This window comes from Boleophthalmus pectinirostris, unplaced genomic scaffold (genome assembly GCF_026225935.1).
Source record: "Boleophthalmus pectinirostris isolate CB_2022bp ecotype Guang Dong unplaced genomic scaffold, ASM2622593v1 HiC_scaffold_2826, whole genome shotgun sequence".
NCBI lineage: Eukaryota > Metazoa > Chordata > Actinopteri > Gobiiformes > Gobiidae > Boleophthalmus > Boleophthalmus pectinirostris.
Window position 1 is genome coordinate 267985 of NW_026571291.1, and position 23911 is coordinate 291895.

At 39.6% G+C, this 23911-nt stretch overlaps 1 protein-coding gene across 1 annotated transcript in view; it reads right to left on the reverse strand.

Moving 5' to 3' along the window:
- snx4 (sorting nexin 4) overlaps positions 1-23911 on the reverse strand; it is a 42879-nt gene that overhangs the window by 5988 nt on the left and 12980 nt on the right. Inside the window, exons 8-11 of the mRNA XM_055159996.1 lie at positions 22806-22867; positions 22640-22705; positions 22094-22183; positions 21130-21229 (exon numbers count right to left, since the gene is read on the reverse strand). Coding sequence (XP_055015971.1) covers positions 21130-21229; positions 22094-22183; positions 22640-22705; positions 22806-22867 — 318 coding nt within the window. The remainder of the gene's footprint in view (positions 1-21129; positions 21230-22093; positions 22184-22639; positions 22706-22805; positions 22868-23911) is intronic.

The window sequence follows — 23911 nt, forward strand, 5'->3', positions numbered from 1 at the left end:
GGCTTTTAATGTGTTGTGGCTTTTTTAATGTGTTGTGCTTTTTAATGTGTGTGGCTTTTTAATGTGTCGTGGCTTTTTAATGTTCGTGCTTTTGTGTGGTGTTGTGGCTTTTAATGTTGTTTGGCATTTGTGGTTTTGGCGTGTGTGGCGTTTGTTTGCGGCGTTTGCATTAAAATCGAGTCCCGCGGTCATTTCCATTGTGGTTTTTTTTTTTTTTTTTTTAATTTTTTTGTGTGTTTTTAATGTGCTTGTGGTGTGTGGTTTTTAATGTGTTGTGGCTTTTTAATGTGTTGTGGCTTTTAATGTGTTGTGGCATTTGCGTTCGTGTTGTGGGTTTGTATTTGTTGCGGCGTTTGCATTAAAATCGAGTCCCGCGTCATTTCCGTTGTGGCTTTTTTTTTTTTGTGGCTTTTTGTTGTTGTTGTGTTTTTTTAATGTGTTGGCTTTTTTAATGTGTTGTGTCTTTTGAATGTGTTGTCTTTTGAATGTGTTGTGGCTTTTAATTTGTTGTGGCTTTTTAATTGTGTGGCTTTTTAATGTGTTGTGGCTTTTTAATGTGTTGTGGCTTTTTAATGTGTCGTGGCTTTTTAATGTGTCGTGGCTTTAATGTGTTGTGGCTTTAATGTGTTGTGTCTTTTTAATGTGTCGTGCTTTTTAATGTGTGTGGCTTTTTAATGTGTCGTGGCTTTTTAATGTTGTGGCTTTTGCGTTTGTGTTGTGTCGTTGTATTTGTTGCGGCGTTTGCATTAAAATCGAGTCCCGCGGTCACTTCCGTTGTGGCTTTTTTTTTGTTTGTGTCTTTTTGTTGTGTGTGTCTTTTTAATGTGTGGCTTTTTAATGTGTTGTGGCTTTTTAATGTGTTGTGGCTTTTTAATGTGTTGTGGCATTTGCGTTCGTGTTGTGGCGTTTGTATTTGTTGCGGCGTTTGCATTAAAATCGAGTCCCGCGGTCATTTCCGTTATGGCTTTTTTTTGGTGTGTTGTGGCTTTTTTTTGGGTGTTGTGGCTTTTTTTTGTGTGTTGCGGCGTTTGCGTTTGTTGTGACCCCTCTCGGTTTCCGTACATTTCCCTTGTGCATCAATAAAGTTTGTCTGAGTCTAAGTTTTGAGAGAATTCTGCTGGTTAAACGTGTGTTTTTGTGTCGCCGCAGTGAGAATGAAGCTTTTCGACAGAGGAAGCAGCAGAACATGTGAGGAGATGTGGGGGAGAAAGTTTTACACGGCCTGATAATAATGCACCATGAAGTGATTCCATTTTGTAATTACTGTATTGAATTTGCACTACATGTGTTTTGTGTTATTGTATGTCTTTACAAGATTCATTTAAACTCATATATTTTTTAATACATATTTTTGCTTGAAAAACTTGCTTAAATTAGGGTCCATTGTCCAGACACTGAAGCTCACTGTCTGCACTGTCCACATGTATTTGTTCTCATCTTAAATACCTTTTTAAAATCTCTCTATTTACGACCATAAACGAAAAACAAAAAATCCTTACATCCTTTCATTTCTCATTGTTGTTTGTTTCGCACGATCATAAATGATAAACTTTGTCCCTTTTTTAACATTTATTATTAGTTTGCACGACCGTAATCGGGGGAAAAAATTAAATAAATAAATTTGATTTAATTTAAAAAAATATATAATAAATAAACAAATAAATAAAATAAAATAAGAATGAGAAAGAAAGAAATTTCTGGTAGAGATTTTGGTTTGTAAAATATTCGCTGCAATGACTTTAAACAGTTCAACACTGTAGAAACTTTTTAAAAAGAGAATAGACTGTTGTGTTTTGGAAAATCTGGAGCTCTGGAGTTGATGAATTGTGCGTTGAGTTTTGTTTGTTTTAATTTATATTGTTTATTTATTTGTACAGTGAGTGAAGTTGTGAATGAAAACTTGTTGTGCATGTGTTTGGTTCAGACTCTTCCTGTCATGACCCCTGTAGTCATGGTTTATGTTTTGTTTTTGTTTGCAGCAAATGATCCAATAAAAACAACAAAAAAACAACTACAAAAAAACCTCTATTTGCTTTGTTTACGTAGCCTTTTAACGACACTATGAACTACTATTTCTTTCTTTCCAATACTGTATCAGTGGAAGTATAATGATAATGTGTCATAATTAACATTATTTTACAGAAAAGGAGCCTCATTTTACATGTCAGCCGTTTTGTGACATGTGCAGGACTCGGCTCCAGGGTCGACTTAGCTCTGGTTCCTTATTCACAAATGTTGGTCCTAGGGATGTTAATAATCTGGCAAAGTTTCATACTTGTACCATAAAAGACAGTTGGGCAATTTTCTGGTCCTTAACAGCTCCACTATACGGTTGATAATAATTAATTCAAGTTTCACAATAAAGCAGCAGCTCGTGAATGATCACACTGACCTCAATCTCATTTATTACCATGAACTTGATGTTAGAAAACAGACAAAAACATAAATGATCATCTTAACATTATCATAAAAAGACAAGAGTGAAGAACTTTTTTAACAGTTAAACAGAGTTGGAGCAGAGGCCTGTCTCACATGTTCATGTTTTAAACCCAAAAATGGACAAACTGGGAAAATGACCATGAACGTTTTTGCAAAAAAATATAAATAAAAAGATCTTAACTGTGTTTTAGTCAAATGAGTAGACCGACCTGTCACAGGCAATTTAACTGAAACTGACTATTATTACTGGTCCCATGTCAGTGTTTTGGTGTTTTTGTGACTGGTCCAGTTGAAATTTGCATTAGTTTGATTTCAGATTTCAAGAACAGTGCCCTTTAGACCTACACTTTGTACTTATTTTCAGGCTGGAAGTTTTACAATTATATAGTTTTATTATGACATGATACAGACCTTTGGACTTGGACATTGGCTAATACCAAACGGTAATTTCCTTCACTCGTGACGGACACACGATGTTTCTCTCGCAGGTGAGAACTGTTTTACTTAAATTAACTTATACGTATTTTATGTGACAATGTTCAGCACATCTCAAAATGAGTTCTTTCTGTTTTGTGTTAAAGTACAAGATTATTTTCATTTGAATATTCAGTCACAGATGTTTTTCCTGTCGGCTCTTCTGGATCTGGAGACAGTTTTAATTCAAAAATTTCTGTCTTTTGTTGTTGTGTGGACCCCCTCCAAAACGAGATGGCAAGACATCTCAAGCGGCTTATCCTCCAAATAAATAAATTCTAAATTCTCTTTATTATAAACTTAAAAGTGCATTTGACAGATTCATTTGTGTTTCCTTGGTTTGGTGGATCATCCATGTGCAGTATTTATCATAGTTTTACATCAGTGAAGTGGGGGTTTGTGGAAAAAATAAAAAGTAGTGCTGAGTTTAAAACAGAATCTCTCTGCTTTATCTGCTCCAGCTCCATCCAAAATGCAGAGACAATTTACGCACAAGGAATGACTTTTTCTGACAGATTAAACCTTCATTTAACAAAATGAAGGTATTAGTCTACGCTAAGATGACGTCACTAATGACTGAATTACAACATTTACACTTCCACATAATCCTAAATACATGTAAATGTGGAACTAAACTGATTGGGTGTGATTCTGCTGTTGGTCTGTAGGTGGCGCTGGATGGGTCCTAGAGGGGGTCTCCACGGGGTTTTATTCTGTGTAAAAGCTCCTAACTCTGAAGTTTAGACTTGTACAAACATGTTCTGAGATACACTGGATTCATAGATCAGTTTACAGTTCAGATTTCTGTCTAATGTGAATTCTCGTTAAACTTATTTTATGGCAGCTATATAAAATTTCAATGTTATAAACAGATCTTTGGACTGATACTGGCTGATACCAAAAGATAACTCTCTCACATATTGAAAATATTAACGTATTAGGGGTGGCACGGTTCATAAAATTCACAGTTCGGTTCGTATTGCGGTTTAAGGTCACGGTTTTTGGTTCTGTTTGGTTCTTGTTGTAATTTTTTCTTTTTAATCTTTAATCTCCAGAAATATACTTCATCATCTGCTATGTTCGCTTAATTATCCACAATTTAGGACAGCATTAAAAAAGTTATAAAATTATAGCTAGTAATGTAATCACACACAAACTGAATTTGACTTGACTTTAAGCACATTATTATTGAACATAAGCAGCTGTTGTGCTTTGCTGAAAAAATGTTACCACCTTCCACCCAAACCCAAACCTCCTCAGGAGTTGGACACTTGGTTTAGTGAGATTGGGCTCTTGGCTGCAGGTTAAGGACCTGTCTGCACTGCAGCATCAGTGTTTACACGTGTAACCTCGCGAAACCACAGCCGCACGTCAACACAAATGTGACTCCACCTGCAGCTGCAGCAGGATGAACACACGCTGCATTGACTCTGTGTTTGTCAGTGTAAAGACGATCAGACTGGACTGAGGCGTTTCATCGCTTGTATCAGTTCGACAGAGAAACTAACAGAACACACTTGTATTGACCTTCTGTCCACAGACCACGATTTCAAACGTATATTTTAAAGCTCTTATTAACAGTATTTGTGAAGCTGGGCTGTTTCACACGACACAGATCTGCCCCAGGAGCTCGATGTGCTGATGTAAACGCACAAATACAACAATAGATTCATGTTCTCTGTGGATTTTGATGGGGACATGTGCCTACGCTCACGTAGAGCCTCAAAAAATAGGATGGATCCTATTTTCTGAAATCTACATGCGCAGGACGAGCTGCTCCAGTGGAGCCACCCTCAGTCACTTTCCATGCATTCTAAAAGTTACGCGTCCAAAAGTTGCAGTTTTTACGCTTGTGTAACGCAAAATACACATGCCAGGCCCTTAGGACCTGGCTCCATGGCACGGCTAAACACACCCAGTCAAGTATGATCGTCTTTCCCATTGACAAACACAGAGTCAGTGCTGCGTGTGTTCGTCCTGCTGCAACTGTCCCCACACGTCACGAAGTGTGACAAGTGAACCGAACGGTTCGTTTTTGCTTTTTTTTATGAACCGTGCCACCCCTATAACGTACTTATTTTATGTGACAGTGTAAAACACATCTCAGATTGAGCTCTTTCTATTTTGTGTTAAACTCTAGAAGATTATTTTCATTCTAATATTCAGTCACAGATGATTTTCCTCTCAGCTCTCTGGATCTGGACACAGTTTTAATTCTGAAATTCCCTTTATGATAAACTTAAAATACAGCAATTAAAGGTGCATTGTGTAACTTTTCTGGTGGAGGGTCCGTTAAATGCTTTTCTCCAGGAAGACATTATTGGTTTGTCTGGAATGTTCCACAGTATGGCATTAAGCCTTTCTATCTTCATGGAGATGAAACCAGACCAAGTAACAGGTCAGATCTGTGGAGAGGCGACCCCACTGCCCAAACAGGAAGTATAATCATCACCTTCACCAAAATGACAAAAACATAAAAGACAAGATATGATTTTAAGTAAAATCTTCAATTTAATGTATACAGTTGTGAATAAAATTGTTGGTTCCCTCTGGCAATGAAAGAAAAATCAACAATCATCACTGAAATAACCTGAAACTGAGAAAAGCAATAATGAATAAAAAATTACAGAAAATTGTCCAACAAAAACCAAACATTGTTTTTCACCCGTGGTTCAACAGAATTATTAGAAAAAACAAAATAATGAAACTGGCCTGGACAAAAATGATGGTTCTCTTTACTTAATATTTTGTTGCACAACCTTTTGATGCAAACTGATGCAAACAAACGATTTCTATAAGTGCTTGACTGAGACCAAGCTTTCTGACACCAACAACACATTTTGATAGTTTTGAGATTCCGTTGTATTTTGCACAGATTCCAGACGCCCTGTGCCAGATGCAGCAAAACAGCGCCAGAACAAAACCAAGCCTCCTCCGTGCTTCACAGTAGAGACAGTGTTCTTTTCTTGGCCTGCTTAATTTTTGTGTCTGTAAACATAGAGCTGATGTGTCTTGCCAAAGAGCTCCAGTTTTGTCTCATCTGTTAAACGGACATTCTCCCAGAAGCTTTGTGGTTTGTCAATACGCATTGTGGCAAATTCCAGTCTGACTTTTTTATGATTTTCTCTCAGCAGTGGTGTCCTCACATGAAGTCACTTTGGCTCATACACTGATGGATGGTGGGATCTGACACTGGTGTACTTTTCCCTTCAAGTTCACATTTCATTTCTTTGTAGGTTTTTCTTTGCTCTTTGGTTCCAGTCGTATGATCCATCTCTTCAGTTTGTCGTCAGTTTTCCTCTTGCAGCTGCGTCCATGGAGGTTGTCTACAGCCCTGTGAACCTTAAACTTCTGAAGAACATGTGTAACTGTAATCACAGGAACATCAAGCTGCTTGGAGATGATCTTATTGTCTTTATCTTTAACCTGTTTGTCTGTCATTTTCTTTCTAGTCTCTGTCTGACACAGTTCTCTTCTTCTCTTTCTCTGGTCCATGTTCAGTGTTGTGTCCATCATGTCTCCAAACTGCACAATGACACATGTCTCCCTTTAAACAGACAGACTGACTGAGGACAAGTCTGAAGAACCTGTGATGCAGATTAGAGACACACCCAAGTTTAACATGTCCCTATTGTCCAAGTATTTACAATCTTTTCTAGAGGTACCATCAGTTTTGTCCAGGCCAGTTACATTAGTTTTTTTTTTTTTTTTATAATTCTTTTGAACAACAATTCAAAAACAGAGTCTGATTTTCATTGGTTATTTGTAAGGAAATGTTTTATTTATTATTGCTTTTCTCAGTTTCAAGTTATTTCAGTGACCATTGTTGATTATTCTTTCCTTACCAGAGGGGTACTAACAATTTTGTCCATGACTGTAATTGTGTTTTAGAGAAATAAGCAGTCTGACCTGTCATGTCCACTTTAAACATAACGCTGTTTCAGTCTCATGTGTGATTCTGCTGTGTGTCTGTAGGTGGTGCTGTAAAAACTCCAAATGGCTAAAGCCAAGACCAACTCCAGTGCACCTCAGAGCAGGTTTGTGTTTACAACAGAAGGCAGTAATGTCTCTTTTCTTCCTCATTATATGCAAATGTTACACTATTTTAAAACTAGGAGTATGTGGCCTAATTACCCTAAAGTGTAAAGTGCTCCAAAAATGTCTGTTTTCACCTCCCCCCATCACTGCCCACAGCTCTGTACTTAATTATAATTATTCAAACATTCAGACACCATGTCATAAGTTTAAACATGTCACGTAGTCAATTTTCAATAAAAACACACTGCTCCAGTGAAATGCTCCTCTGAAGTTCAGTTTTTTGTTTCAGTTATTGATACTTTGCACCTGTTACTCAAGTTAGACTTTAATCTGAGTTTTATTTAAAACAATGTGACCATGAACAACTGACTTATCTGAACTGCAACAGGTGATCTGATCTGTGCTGTTAAACAAGTCCCTCTCAGAAAACGTTACAATCATGAACTAGCATTGGCATTAGCACTAGCGTTAGCAGGTCAGGGGAGCCAAACACAAAGCGCTGCAAACCCTATTCCGACATACTGTCACTCCGACAACCCTCCACCCCGACATGCTCCCATTCACACTTTTTGATGCCGCCATTCCAACACGATGAACCAGGATTCAACCAGGACTAATCCTGGACAAGAGAGAGAAAGAAAGAGAGATAATCGCGATCCCTATAGCAGGGTATCAGGCGTAAAGCTCTGAGAGGGGCCGCATACGCCTGACCTCCCTGCAGGTGATGATGCCGGGTTAAGGAGTGCGTAAAAATCCACATCTTTAAGTGCAGCCGCCTCTTTATAAACCTTTATGAGTTTATAAGGGACCGACGCATTTCTGTGTCCCTGTGTGAGCCGCTCTGTCCTCCATGACCAGGTATAATTCTAATCTTTTAGCCCTTATTCATGAAAATATCCAGATTCCTAAATCATTGATCTTTTTAGAGCTTCTATCTGACTGTGAGCCCGGCACCGCTTCACTCTCGCAGCAGGCTGAGCTTCACAGCACATTCTCGTGCGCCCTGGTCGTCTCCTGCTCCTGTCCATTCACAAAAATGTCCAAATTGTCTCACAGTCCAGTTTTTCGTAGTTTCTCTGCTTGGCTGTATCATTGCACCTTGAGCCAAATGCGCGTCATCGCGCGCTTCCACCTGCAGTGTCAGGTAACGCCCCGTAACTTCTTCATTCATAAAAGTTCCAGATTCTTACACATCTGTCCCTTGTAGCCGCGCTGCTCGGCTGCACTCGCAGAACCAGGACCTTTACACACAGTGGTGCCTTCAACAATACAAAACTGGATTGTGAGACAATTTGGACATTTTTGTGAATGGACAGGAGCAGTAGACATTCATTACCTGTCGCCAAAGACCAGAGCGCACGAGAATGTGCTGTGAAGCTGAGTGTGTTGCGAGAATGAAGCAGTGCTCGCAGTCATATAGAGGCACTAAAAAGATCAATGATTTAGGAATTTTGATATTTTCATGAATATGGGCTAAAGGACTGGAATTTTACCTGGTCATGGAGGACAGAGCGGCTTACACAGGGACACAGAAATACGTGGGTCACTCATAAACTCATACAAATTTATAAAGAGGCGGCTGCAGAGCCGCTTCTCCTCGTGCGCGCACTTAAAGATGTGGACTTTTACGCACTCGTTAACCTGGCACCTCCACGCGCTCTCACTGCAGGGAGGTCAGACGTATGCGGGCAGCGTGTGTAAAGCTCTGATGGCACCAGAAGGGGCCGCATGGGGAGCAGCTCCTCCTACCGACAAACAGCGCCTACCCACCTGCATTCAGCACCAGAGCCATACCGGGACAGAAAGACGGTCTGCGGACAGAACAAGCTGTGTTGGAATGGAAGGATGTTGAAAAAAAGGCTTAAGTGCCGCCACTCCGACCAAAGGGGGGAAAAAATGTCAGAGAGCAGGGACGTTTGATAAAAAATGGAAATGCCCCTACTCCAACAATAACACGTCAATGTCGGAGTGATGGTATGTCGGAATAGCAACGTGTAATCCTGACAAGAGAGAGGGCCGTATATAGAGGGGGGCCTTACACAGAGGAGGGGGTGATCATCACCTGCATAATATGTCTCATGTAATTCATTTATATGCACTGGCCTAAGTACACTCTGTATTAGTTAAACTTTCTTGGATCTGCAGCTCACTGTCCTCTTCTTTTGTTCAGTTCCAGCAGAAAAAGATGGAGCATGGAGCATCCTCCGTCTATTGGATTGACAAAGTCCAAGTATTGTGAGCTTTTTAAGTCAATCACTGAATTCCTAAACCTCAGTGAAGATAAGAAAGAACAGCTGCATAATAACATCAGTGAGTTACAGAAAATATTACAACAAAGAGGAGAACTTGAGAAGAGAACAAGTTCTAGGGGAATTTATGCTAATGTAACTTTAGCTATTGGAATACTGTTAACACTACTCGCTGCCCAGATAGCAGGAGGATGGTGTTTGGTTATATTGGGGCTAGGAGTTGCTGCCAGTATCTTAGGAGCTGCTGGCAATATTGGAGTAAATTCAACCTACAAAATAGAAAGCAAACAGACAAGACAGAAATGGCTGGCAGAAGAAGGAGCGTTCAAACGGACAGTGAAGCAACTGAAGAAAGATCTGAACAATGTGAGGAAAATCTGTGAGAAGCTGAGACAAGAAGAGGAAGATGGAAATGAGAAAGAACAGCTTCTCAATCTGGAACTTCAAATCCAAAAGTTCAAAGGTCAAATGAGCTCACTCCAAATGCTGTGTGATGGAGGGCAGGGGTCTATAGACCAGATGCAGACAACTCAGAGTGAACTTGACAATATCAGAACTGTTTTTGAACGTACTCTGAAAAGACTGAATGATAAACATACTGATTCAAAGTAAGAAGCAAAACTGTTATGGAAAGGAAAATGTTGTGCAGAGGAATGATAAGAAAAGAAAAACATTATTTGTCCCAGAATAAAGACAGTGGGCTGGTGTTTTATATTCTACTCATGAATTATGAGTTTTTGTTCTTGTGATGGAGCGCCCGCAGTTGCCCCATCATCCCCCAACTGGCACACCTTAGGCCCTGGCTCCACTGCACATGTCAGCGTTTACACGTGTAACCTCGCAAAAACCACAGCCGCATCAAAGCGAGGGCGGCTCCACCAGCAGCTCCAGCTCATGACTATAGTTTTTGCTTATTTTTTAATCCTTAAAACTGTATGTTTTATTAATTGGTTTACCCAGGGGGAGGGGCTAAGGTGTATTGTTACTAGTGGTATTTGTGTTGCTCATGTACAGGACAACTCTTGGTCAGTCCTCTTTCTCTGCTAAAGGGGCAAGATGATTTAAAATTGGAGACTAATAACAACAAATTTAAATGTAAATTAAAATTACTGTCTGTTTCCAATAAAAATGCATTAATTGCAAATGTAATGTATATATTTTATCTGTATGTAATATATATATTTGATCTGTTTTTATGCTTGTAGTTTTTTTGTTTTTTTTTATGGACAGGTATTGAAAACAATGGAATTGTGATAAAACACATCAAGCTTGTCTAATGCTATTGTGATGCCCTTAATAAACATAAAGAAAATAAAAATTAAGGGGGAGCTCCGTTCATTCTCTGGTCTGTTCTTGGCCTGTTTATGTGGGTGCTGCTTGCTGTGAGTACTGCTGTAAATACTTAATTGTTTTTGGACTTTGCTTTGCAGTAAATATATTGCACTTTGCACATTAAATGGTAAATGGTCACATTTTTCTATAGCGCTTTTCCACCTTCAAGGTTCTCAAAGCACTTCACAACAAGGAACCACTCACCCATTCACACACACATTCATACCCCAGTGCACACAGACACTGTGGGCAAGGTGGAATAAGTGTCTTGCCCAAGGACACAACGACAGCATTCGTCTGTGGGAGCTGGAATCACACCAGCCAACCTGTGGGTCAGTGGATCTGACGCTCAACCTGTGATGTTTATGTCGTGAGCTGGATTCAAACCGCCATAAAAAATAAAAAAAAACACGTAAGGTAAGTATTTTGACTGAGCTATAATTTTTTCCATTTCTTTTTGTACAAACCGGTGACAGTTCTGTAAATCTTTGTGACAAATCTGTAAAATAAAATAAAACAGCAGATTCAGACCATCAAAATTATAAACATAATAAAATTTGGTTTGTTTGTACTTCACACACTTTGGCATAAAGTGAATTGCAATTCAAATCTAGACTGATATCTGTATTATTTAAACAGAGGAAGAGTCTGCTCTCCACTCCCTCCATCAGGTCTCAAGTCCGAACAACATAATTGTCCAATGAGATTTGTTTATTTCAGTGACGAATGTGATTTTTTTCTTTTTTTTTTTTACATAAGCAGCCATATTTGTTTTGTTTTGAACACTTGACACTTGTTTTTCAGTTTATAGTGTCTCTTTGCTGTAGTCTTTGTGTTTTGAGATTTAAAATCTCTTATCATTCTCTTGTGTCTGTGATCTGCACTTTTTGTCTCATACTTAAAAATGTTTTAAGATGGTAAATCCTGTGTAGTGTGGCGGGGTTAAAGAGCTGTGGACTTAGGGAGAAGTGAAAAAGACTCAGTGGAATCAACAAACTCACCTGCAAAGCTGGACACTGTTCTGTGACACTTCTGCTCATCCACTGCACCAGACTAAAGAAGGACAGAGGAGCTCATTCTCCAACAGGCTTCTGCAGCTCCACTTAAACAGTGACAGATACAGGACTACATTCATACTATAATACTCCCTACACCTGTACAACTACTCACCAGTTTCTTGCTGTTTTTGCTACTTATTTAGAAGTTACTATTACCATTTATATTTTTGCTCTTTATTATTATAATATATTGTACGGCCCGACCTATACATCAGGGGCCAATACGACTGGCCGATATGGACACTTGGAGACATATCGGCTATTGGCCAAAATCTTGCTGATATGGGCCAATAATCCAAGTGGGCATGTTATACCTCATTACAAATCTTAGATAATATTACAACCATTTAATCCAATTTACAGACAGATAAATGTCCTCATATGTGGCGCCGCATCTGTGATGCCATACTGCACATGAATGCACCACCAGAGTCATGTGACTCACGTGCTCTTGTTTACACTAGTGCGATCTGAGGCAGAACTGAGGCAGTGGCCCTAAACGCTCTTGTGTTTGATCTAAGATATTAACTATAAATAAAAGTGAACTTCAGCACAGTTTAGGCCAGCAACAAAACTACTGCTGTTTTGACCAAAGTTCAGAGAAGAGAGGACTGTCCCACAGACAGAGGATACACGCAGCTGCTGTCAACATGTTGATTATATTCTTTTACGGATGATTGTTTTGAGTCAGGATTAAAAGGATAATTATTTGTGAAGACTTGTGATCTGAGAGGAGCCTGTGTGAGCAGTGAATGGTTCAAATGTGTCCATTTTAAGCTACTTTTCATTCTTTCTCATTGGTTAGCTCTTAGCTGCTGTATACTACCACACAGAAACAGGCTAGAATGTCATGCAAAAATGCCATTAGGCCTAACTACTGTCTTTAAATATGACTGTAAAGAGGCAAAATAACTGTATATGTAGCCTAAATAAACCCAACTTTAAATCCAATAGATCAGGGGTTTTCAAATTGGATAAATGTGAGCCTCCCCTTAGAGCAGGTAAAGACAGTTGCGGGTGCACCTCCAGGCTTGTCCTGACACTCAGTCCTGGTTTAGTCCTGGTTTAGTACTAGGTCAGTCCTGGTTTCGTCCCCTGGTTCAGTCTTGGGATCAGTCCTAGTTTAGTCCGTGTGTGTCGCGCCTCCCCAGTGGCTCTTAGGCCTCACCTATTGAAAACTGCTGCAATAGAGCCAAATCAAAGTTTTATAATCATCTGAAAATTTACAGTGAACTTTAGCACAAAGTGGCGCTGCACTGTGACAGACTAACCCCCCCCGAATGAGACCTCACCAGGACAGTCCTCGCCCATTGTCTCTGACCCCGCCTCACCTAATGCTGTGAACACCTGTAGTTCTGCCAGTTACAGCGTTGCCCCTCCCTCTGACACTGTCTCCCTCAAGCCCCTTACATCAGAACACTCCATTATTTTATGGTAGTTACACAATGCACTAACGTTATAAAATTATATTGTTTTATATGGAAGAGATCTTTGGACTTATACTGACTGACCAAAACTGTCTTCACTTGTGACACACTAAGCTTCTCTGGCAGGTGAGAACAGTTTTATTTGAATTCTTAAACGTATGGCACTTTCAGTCATCTGTGGACATTAATGTTAACGTACATATTTTATGTGACAGTGTTCAGCACATCTCAAAGTGAGTTCTTTCTATTTTGTGTTAAAGTCTAGAATATCATTTTTGATTTGAATATTCAGTCACTGATATTTTTCCTCTCGGGTGTTCTGTACCTGGATCAGTTTTAATGCTGACGTATTTATTCTAAATTTAAAGTGCACTGTGTAACTTGTCTGCTGGAGGGTCCGTCACCTGCTTGTCTCCATTTTTCCAACTAACATAAATTTAATCCTAAATTAAAGGACATCTTAAAAAGTTAAAAAATCTACCAATGAGGCTTTAACAGATCTGTAGAGAGGTGAGCTGCTCACTAATGCACGTTTTAAAACGTATTTGTGAGTAAAACTTACAACTGTAATGAAATAAAAGCTGCAGGTTTGAATCTGATCCAGGCACTGCCCAGAGGATCGTTGTAGTTATGACGGAGCTCGATGGATTTATGTGGGTTGATGTAAACGAAAACTTTTTTTGAAAATTATGCTGAGTGCACAATGTTATTTTGGAAAACGGAGGGAGGGAAATATTCATTTCTCAACACTCGGCTCTGTGTAAACACAGCCTAAGTGTGTTTTAGAGAAATAAGCAGTCTGACCTGTCATATCCACTTTAAACATAACGCTGTTTCAGTCTCATGTGTGATTCTGCTGTGTGTCTGTAGGTGGCGCTGTAAAAACTCCAAATGGCTAAAGCCGAGACCAACTCCAGTGCACCTCAGAGCAGGTTTGTGTTTACAACAGAAGGCAGTAATGTCTCTTTTCTTCCTCATTATATGCAAATGTTACACTATTTTAAAACTAGGAGTATGTGGCCTAATTACCCTAAAGTGTAAAGTGCTCCAAAAATGTCTGTTTTCACCTCCCCCCATCACTGCCCCCAGCTCTGTACTTAATTATAATTATTCAAACATTCAGACACCATGTCATAAGTTTAAACACGTCACGTAGTCAATTTTCAATAAAAACACACTGCTCCAGTGAAATGCTCCTCTGAAGTTCAGTTTTTTGTTTCAGTTATTGATACTTTGCACCTGTTACTCAAGTTAGACTTTAATCTGAGTTTTATTTAAAACAATCTGACCATGAACAACTGACTTATCTGAACTGCAACAGGTGATCTGATCTGTGCTGTTAAACAAGTCCCTCTCAGAAAACGTTACAATCATGAACTAGCATTAGCATTAGCACTAGCGTTAGCATTAGCCAACAGTTTTTCAGTGAGTCACTCTCATCTTTTAGTTGAAAATCAAACTCCTAAACACAGGGCTGGACATCTGAACTCATGTTTTATGTCACTTTTAAAGAGAATCGTGTGACCAAATCATGTGTTTTTAGGGTTTAAATTTGCCACTTGACATCTGAAATAACTCTCCCTCCAATAGCAACCCCGACCTGTACAACCCCAGAGCCGCTCAGGTTTACAGGCCAGAGACATAGAATATGCAATAATAAGATCAGTTACTATCAGTTGTTTAAGTTAGTTACATTAAGTGTAATTTCAACCATCACAGCGTCACAGTCCAATGCCCCATCACCAAATCTTCAACCCAACAAACTCCACAAAGAATAAACATTCTTCATGAACAATTTATCCACAACGATCAAGAGAAGAAAGACTAAACGGAAACAATAAGCACACATTAGTCACACAAGAAACTAAACTCATGAAGAAAACAGGTGGCTTGTTGTTCCCTTTAAGTTTTGTTCTTTCTTCTCTTGATAGTTGTGGATAAATTGTTCATGAACAATGTTTATTCTTTGTGGAGTTTGTTGGTTAAACATTTGGTGATGGGACAGATTTATGAAGCTGCTGGAGAATACGACACACACACATTTTGTGTTGTTTACCAACATCGCAGCACTTCTAGCTGCTGTGATAAAGATCTATAGGCTGTGGCTTTGGAGCTGATGGAGGGAAACATGGAGCATTTGGGGGTCACAGGAAAAGGCGAGATGTGACTCCTGCAGGAGGCTGTATTTAAGACAACAGTAAATCTCTTTATGTGCACCACAACAGAAATTAAATCATATCAAGTTACACAGTCCTGACATGCTGCCTGAAGCTCACACACATCAGGACCAAAGGAGAGATATAAACTAGAGCCATATTAACAAACACAGATTAACCACCAGCACATTACTGACAGTTCCACAACTCACCGATGGGCACTGAGCACTGACACATTCACACATGATTGCACCACATCAAAACAAGCCTCTTTTTTCAGTTATGCAAAAATCAACAGAGCAAGCGAAAGGTCTTAATTTTTGTCTTTTTTGTTGGGAATCACCAAAATGTTTAAAATCTCTTAGATTCTGCATAATATGTCTCATGTAATTCATTTATATGCACTGGCCTAAGTACACTCTGTATTAGTTAAACTTTCTTGGATCTGCAGCTCACTGTCCTCTTCTTTTGTTCAGTTCCAGGAAAGAAAAACAGAACATGGAGTGTCCTCTTTCTTCTCCACCGAAACAGTCCAAGTGTTTTGAGCTTCATCAGTCAATCAGTGAATTCCTAAACCTTGGTGAAGATAAGAAAGAACAGCTGCTTCATAACATCAGTGAGTTACAGAAAATATTACAACAAGGACGAGAACTTGATGACAGGTCAAATACTGGGAACTTCATTTCGATAGCCATTTTAGCGACTGGAGCAGCGTTATCTGTGATCTCTGCCCAGATAACAGAAGGACTGAATGTGGCTATATTGGCCCTAGGAGCTACTGCCAGTATCATAGGAGCTGTTGGCAGTTACGGAGTAAATTCAATCTACAAAATAGAAAGCGAGAAGACAAGACAGAAATGGCTGGTAGAAGAAGGAGAGTTCAAACGGACAGTGACGCAACTGAAGAAAGATCTGAACAATGTGAGGAAAATCTGTGAGAAGCTGAGAAAAGAAGAGGAAGATGGAAATGAGAGAGAACACCTGTTTGATCTGGAACTTCAAATCCAAAAGTTCAAAGGTCAAATGAGCTCACTCCAAATGCTGTGTGATATCGGGGAGGCGTCCATAGACCAGATGCAGACAACTCTGAATGAACTTGACAATATCAGAACTGTTTTTGAACGTACTCGGACAAGACTGAATGATAATAAAAATACTGATCAGGTTCCAAAGTAAGAAACAAAACTGTTATGTTCTGTAAATCTTTGTCAAAAATCTGTAAAATAAAATAAAGAAAAAACTGAATTATTAAAATAATAAAAATTTGTTTATTTGGCACTTTGGCATACAGTGAATTGTGAGTCAAATCCAGACTGATATCTGTATTATTTAGAGTCTGGCCTTCTGGAGCAGACCCTGAAGCCGCCACCATTAAGAGTTTCAACCAAAGCCAGCCAACAATTTTGTACGCCAAATTAAGCTGCCAACTAATACAATTTGGCTGAGCCAGCTAGAATTATGTGCATCAAATAATAATTCTATCCATCTCATAGAGAGGTACATGAAAAATAACCAACAAACAAAATCAATCACAGTGCACAGCCAAGCGCAAAGTTTACAGAGCAGAATCTGAGCTGCAACACAACGTAACACACCGCCACAACCCGATCCAACAACATCAGCAAAACTACAATAAGAGGCTACGATCACAACATAAACACATCATAAACACATCAGGGCCGCTCTTACAACACACTATAAAACACTGGAGCAGCTCCGTCGCACTTACAAGCTCATTTATGCATTTATACAGCTGTGAGGCTCCGTCCTCAGATTTGCCAAACTAATGAAAACAAGCCTCTTACTTTCTCCAGAGGACTGAAGCGGAGTGCATCCTCTATCTGCTGTGCTTGGTTCTGCATTATTGTCCAATATGAAGAGATCAATCTAAGTCCCCGTCCAGTCAGGTCTGTGACACAAGGTCCGGGAGCCGAATGCACGAGCTGGTTTCTAAAACTAGCCTTAATCCCACTTCCCACTTAAATATGAACGTTACACCAGTCCATATTAGCAGCAGAGCACCAGGTGGATTCATGCCCTTTGTGCGCTATGCCCAGGTCAAACTTTTCTGCCCAGAAACGAGCAGCGAGCAGCAGCGAGCGAGTGCCCCGGGAGTGGGAGCCACGGGTTCTGGCTGCGGGTCTGTCCGCTGTTTTGAGTACCCTAGCTAGCTGCCATTAGCCAGTGTGTGAATCAAAATAAGAGCCGTAGGATATGTCCATACTGATGCTGCATATTGAGATCTTGTAATCAGTAGAATATAGACGATAGACTATAGGCATGAAATGACAACTTCAGCAATTTGTAGCCATGAACATTTTGGTGGCTGCAACAGCCATTTAGGCTTTGGCTGAGCTGGCAAGCCAGAGAATAATATAAACAGCCGGCCATTATTCTCAAAAAAACAGCTTCATGGTCTTCCATTCAGATTTGTTTATTCAGTGATGCAAGTGTAACAAAGAAGCTCATTGGCCACCCACTATTTGAATGCTTTTCAGTCCCTGTGATATTTTTCCCCCTTTCTTTTCCACCCGTAAGCAGCCATATTTGTTTTGAACACTTTGAAGTCTCAAAGCGAGTCACTTTATTCTAGACAGGAAACACCTGGCGTGAGATTCCTTGTTATTAGCTAGTTTTTTTTTAGCTTCACCACAGTCTTTGTGCTTTGAGATTGAAAATCTTTTGCGATTCTCCTCGTGTCTGTATTTTTTATCTTTTAAGACAATAAATCCTGTGTAGTGTGGCAGGGTTAAAGAGCTGTGGACTTGGGGAGCTTGCCCCTCCCTCTGACCCTGTCCCCCTCAGGCCCCTTCTCTGACCCCTGAGAGGAGGTTGAGGACCCCCCAGTTTTCTGACTGTTGTGTGCCCCTTTGATTAAGCAATGAGAAGTAATTTAGCAAGTTTCCTTACACCAGAATGCAATTATTATTATTTTATGGCAGTTATGCAATGAACCAATGTTATAAAACGATATTGTTTCATATGGAGCAGAGCTGTGGACTTTTATTGGCTGATATCATGAGACAGAAGATTGAAGCTTGCTTTGCTCATGTCCATTGTGTTAAACTCTAGAAGATTATTTTAATTTTAATCTTCACTCACAGATGTTTTTCCTCTCAGCTGTTCTCTATCTAGACACATTTTTAATTCTGAAATTCTCTTTATTCTAAACTAAAGTGCATTTGAGAGATTCACATATTTGTATAATGCCTCTTTTGTTTGGTGGTGAGGGACAGAATGTATAATATCACGACTCTCTTTGAACATACTCTGAAAAAACTAAACTATTAATATTCTGTATATAAAATTCTGAAATTTGGCACAAAAAATAGAACATGTTGGGACATTTAAAAAATGATATTGTAGCCCCAAACAGGAAGTCTACCATACTGGATCAAACAATGACAAAATGACAAAAGCACACAGCAGCCAGGACATCAGGACATCTCACACAGTTCTCATCACGCTTTTAATCTGGCCAGTGACACTAAACCCACATGCAATTAAAGATTAAATACCTTATACCAAATATAAAATACATTTTGAACATGAATTTGGGTATGGTCATGGTGAAAAAATTCATAGCAGACATGAATTTATGAAAAGAATCACTGGAGGCTTATTGGTGATGAGGCACAAAGCGACAAAATCACAGGAGTCAGAATTTGTCTCACTGGATTGAATGGAGTAGTAACATAATATACACTGATTTTGGTAGCAGTGAAGTAGGCGGGAATGAGTTAGGCTTTCCTCTATTATTTGACACCAGTCTTTTGCTATCTGTGCTATTTATTTAGAATTTATGATTATAATTTACAATTTCGGCTCTTTGTTCTAATATATTGTGATTTATGAGCTCCTGTGTCCAAATCATTTCTCTTGTGTTTTTATTTTCGTATTCTGCTCATGAATGATATGAGTTTTGTTTTGTAAATCTTTGTTGTAAAATAAAAGTAAATCAGCAGAATCAGAAAATGGAAATTGTAAATAAAAGTAAATAAGTAAAGTAATAAAAATAAGTAATAAAAATTGGTTTATTACTCTATTACTCTGCTCTATATCTACTTGGACTTCAGACTTTGAGGAGCACGCTGGTATGAAGTGATATGTTTTCTTTTATTTTTTCTCCTCGTAAGCGACCATATTTGCGTGTTCCTGATTGGCTCATCCACCTGTCAATCATTTGAAAATCTGCGCATTTGAAAAAACGAGGAGATTCACCGGTGACCAGACTCACAACGTCAGCAATTATTGGGGAAGCGTTTAAATTCATTTTGTACTTTTGTCACAAAATGTACCCCCAGCCTGATGTCACTGCCAAGTTCCTTTATTCGTGTATTAAACGCCCTCCCTGTTTCCTCGATGTGTGATTTATTGCAGGACACGCAGGGTATTTCGTGTATGACATTACATTTATCCTCTGGTTCCAATTCCTGTTTAAATCAGCTGACCAGACACGTCACAGCAAAATCACGAGACTCTGAGGAAGACGCTAGTGAGCAGTCGAAACTGTCAGGTATGAAAACAAACTCTTGGTCTGAAAAAAAGAACCTAATAACATAAATTATCGGAAGACCAAATGAACCTCATTGGACTACTGATATCACCTCGTCCCAGATTCATTCACGCTGGACCAAGGCGGCGGCTTTGTTAATGCGTTCGTTCCAATAAACAGCGATAGTCAATACAAATTCTGTCATTCTATATGTATGACCTGCAGTTAAGTCTGTAACAATAATCAATAAATCAATTAATCATACGATAACTTTTAATGAGCTTGATAACTTTTCCGGCCGCGATAAATTCTATTTGCAGCTTGTTTGTTTTCCTCGCTCTCAGAGACTGACTGTTAGAAGCTTCTGTCTCTCTCTGACTCCTCTCGTTTAACAATCGTAATGACGCTTGAACCAACGTGCGCTGTGTTTATCAGCACAGCGGATGCGCGTGCAGCCTGAGTGCAGAAAACGTCGCTGTCTGTGCGACGAACATGGAGCCGCAACACAAGCGCCGCCGTCAGAGTGACAAAACGGTTCATCGTAGTGTGACAAAACAGGTCACGATGCCGAATCAGCACTGGTGAGCGGGACATGTCTTAGCGGTCCACAGAACTAGCCTCGCCCCCAGGAGAACCCAAAATCCACTGAAATCCCACAAAACACCGACAGGATACCAGACAGAACAGAGTCTCCCTCATAGAGAAATAGGATCATGTGTCGCGGGTTAAAACGAACATTTCAATGACCAAAATGACGAGGCCACAGCAGCAGCCACAGAGAGACGAGACACAATATTCCAGTGTAAATCAGAGACTAAAATCACTTTTAAGGACAATTTTGTTATAGAGACTTAATAATCAATTGTATTTATTGTTTTGGTTGTGTTTGGTTCAACAATGTTTTATTCAAGTGGATTTTTGTGAACAAGTCGTCGCTGTAAACCAGACACATTAGACTGTGTTAACAAGTCTGTTTTATTTAGGCCTGTTGTTTGTGTTTGTCTTACACTTCCTGTGTTAAATGTTCTTTAGAAAGTCAAGTTTATTGATCATTGAGAAGATGTATTTGCATTTTTATTCCATGTTCATTATATTAGTTGAAATTGGTCTCAAAATGTCAATATTATTGTTTATCGCAATAAATTCTTGGTCAATTAATGGTCCAACAAAATCTGTTATCGTTATAGGCCTAGCCGCAGTATCGTGACGCCGGGAACATCGGTGCCTTTCAGTTAGAGGTATCGCTTTTCCGCTGGGAAAAATTAGCCACTGGGGAAAAGCAATAAGTTTTGAAAATAGAAGCATCGATGTTTCCCGGGGGAACATGTGGCAAGCGGTTTTCCCATGTCCATTTATAAACACAGTCTGTGTCTGGACCTGGACGAGTGAGGATCACACACACACACACACACAACACACACACACACACACACACACACACACACACTGTTGTTCATTTACCCCTGTGGCCAGCTCCTCTCTCTGCTGCCTCTTGGTGATCAGGTCCTGGGTGGACACCTCCAGCTCAAACTGTGTCAGCTCATGTTTCCTGCACACGGCTCTGAAAAACACAACACCTGCTTCAACACTGTTGCCATAGTAACAAAAGAGGGAGTATTATACTTCTGTGGGCTATTAATTGAAACACATGAACACATGTTTACATCATCATGTTCCTTTTATTGTTTTCAAAATGCTCTATTCACTCAAAACAACAGATTAACATGCTTTATAAGTTTGCAAACACAAACAAACACATTTTTAAACATGCATAGATGACTCGAAAAACATCTTCAGACGGGTTTTTGATACCTGGAGAGGTTTAGTCCTGGTTTAGACCTGGTTTAGTCCTGGTTTAGTCCTGGTTTAGACCTGGTTTAGACCTGGTTTAGTCCTGGGTTAGTCCTAATTAAGACCTGGTTTAGACCTGGTTTAGTTCTGATTTAGACCTGATTTAGACCTGGTTTAGACCTGGTTTAGTCCTGGGTTAGTCCTAATTTAGACCTGGTTTAGACCTGGTTTAGTCCTGGTTTAGACCTGGTTTAGTCCTGGTTTAGACCTGGTTTAGACCTGGTTTAGTCCTGGGTTAGTCCTAATTTAGACCTGGTTTAGACCTGGTTTAGTTCTGATTTAGACCTGGTTTAGACCTCTTTTAGTCCTGGTTTAGTCCTGGTTTAGACCTGGTTTAGTTCTGATTTAGACCTGATTTAGACCTGGTTTAGATCGGCTTTCATCCAGGTTTTTGATGCCTGGAGAGGTTTAGTCCTGGTTTATTCCTGATTTAGACCTGGTTTAGTCCTAGTATAGTCCTGTCATCTCTGGTTTAGTTCTGGTTTAGTCCTGGTTCAGTTCTGGTCTGGTTCTGGTCTAGTTCTGGTCTGGTTCTGGTCTGGTTCTGTTGTCGTGGTTCTGTTGCCGTGGTTACCTGAGGGCCTCGGCGTAGGACAGATATTCTTTGAGTTGGTCGGCGTAGTGCTCCTCCTCCTCCAGGATGTCGTCAATCGAAGCTGCAAACCTGAAAACACAAAACTTTATTAAACCAAAATTTATACAAACACCAAAAACAAAACACAAAAAAGTTTAAAAGTCCTTTAAGTCCATTTAGTCCAAGTTACTGACTGGTTTAGACCTGACTCCTGTTTAGTCCTTAGTCTGTTATTCTGTTTTAGTCCTGGTTTAGTCCTGGTTTATCAGTCCTGGTTTAGTCCTCTTTTAGCTGGTTTATCCCTCCTGTTTAGACTGGTTTAGTCTGGTTTAGTTTTAGTCCTGGTTTAGTCCTGTTTTAGCCCTGTTTTAGTTTAGTCCTAGTTTTAGTTTACCTGTTTTAGTTTAGTCCTGGTTTACCTGGTTTAGTCCTGGTTTAGTCCTGGTTTACTGGTTTAGTCCTGTTTAGTCCTGGTTTAGGTCCTGGTTTAGTCCTGGTTTAGACCTGGTTTAGTCCTGGTTTAGTCCTGTTTGTTTACTCACTCACGCGTCCATGTGGTGTCCTGCGCTCTGAAGTCCGTCTCCCATCTCTCTCTCGATGGCGCTCCACTCGCTGAAAACACAAAAACATCCTGAATTTTAAAAAAACAAAACTCTTTCTTCATTTATCCAACCACAACATCTGGGAGGGCATCTGACACATTTACACAAACCTGAAGACTCGTCCGTAGTTCCCGTGCACTTTGTAAACTCCGTAGAGCCGATCTGCCACTCTCTGAAAAGAAAGAAAGGAGAAAGTAATCTAAAGGTGCACTGCGGAACCTTTCTGATCCACGGTCGGGTCGTCAAAAGTATCGAAAATCAGAACGGAAAGAAAAGAAAGAGTGTTTTTTATTATGATGAGTATCACGTTTATCATCGAAACTTTGAAGGACAAACAAAAGCAAACAAAGCAACAACAAAAAAAAACTCTCACACTCAAAAAAGAACCAGCCTTTGCTACTGAAATTTAAGACATTTGTAAAAAAAAATAAGACTTGGACAACATCATTTAAGACGTTTTAAGGTCTTAATTTAGGAACATGAAATTTAAGACCTTTTTTAGACTTTTAAGACCCAACGGCTGCCCTGAGAAAGCGTCAAAACTGTCTTTTCGTGGACCGTGTACGAGCAAGTATTTGTATCTCTGCTGTTTCCTGTTGGTCTGTGGTTTGTTTAAACTGTTTTCCTCAACAGCGTCACATGACCGACTCACGAACCCAGAGAATCAGGAAAGAACGAGTCACAGTGACGTGTCCAATAGAGACTTTGCACCGTCACGTGTCGCCGTGGCAACAGTACCGCACACTATGTCACTGACTTCAGCAGCGTCGGAGAAACATGGGCAGGTTTTGTTGTGTATTTGGTTGTTCTAGACGCTCTGAAAGGAATAAAACGATTCGTTTCTTCACTGTTCCTCTGGAATTGACTCATCAGGATCAAACAAGGGAATTATTGAAAAAAAAAGACGTGAATTATGTCGAGAAACATAAACCACGAAGAGATTTCCTGTGACAAGACACACTCACGTCACTTTCATCAAGGTATTTGTTATTTAAATAGTTTCATAGTTTATTTAATGAGAGAAGCACATTTACTGAACTAAAATGTAAAAAGAAAACATTTGCAGTGTGAGTGGCAGTAGAAACTGTATGTTCCAGCACATATAAACATGTCACTCGTCGTAGGACCATGTTTTTTTTATTGTCTTGTTTATCCACAACTTTGTCTTCTTGAATTAATCTCTTTTTGTGAGTGGATCTTTTCTAACGTTCACGAG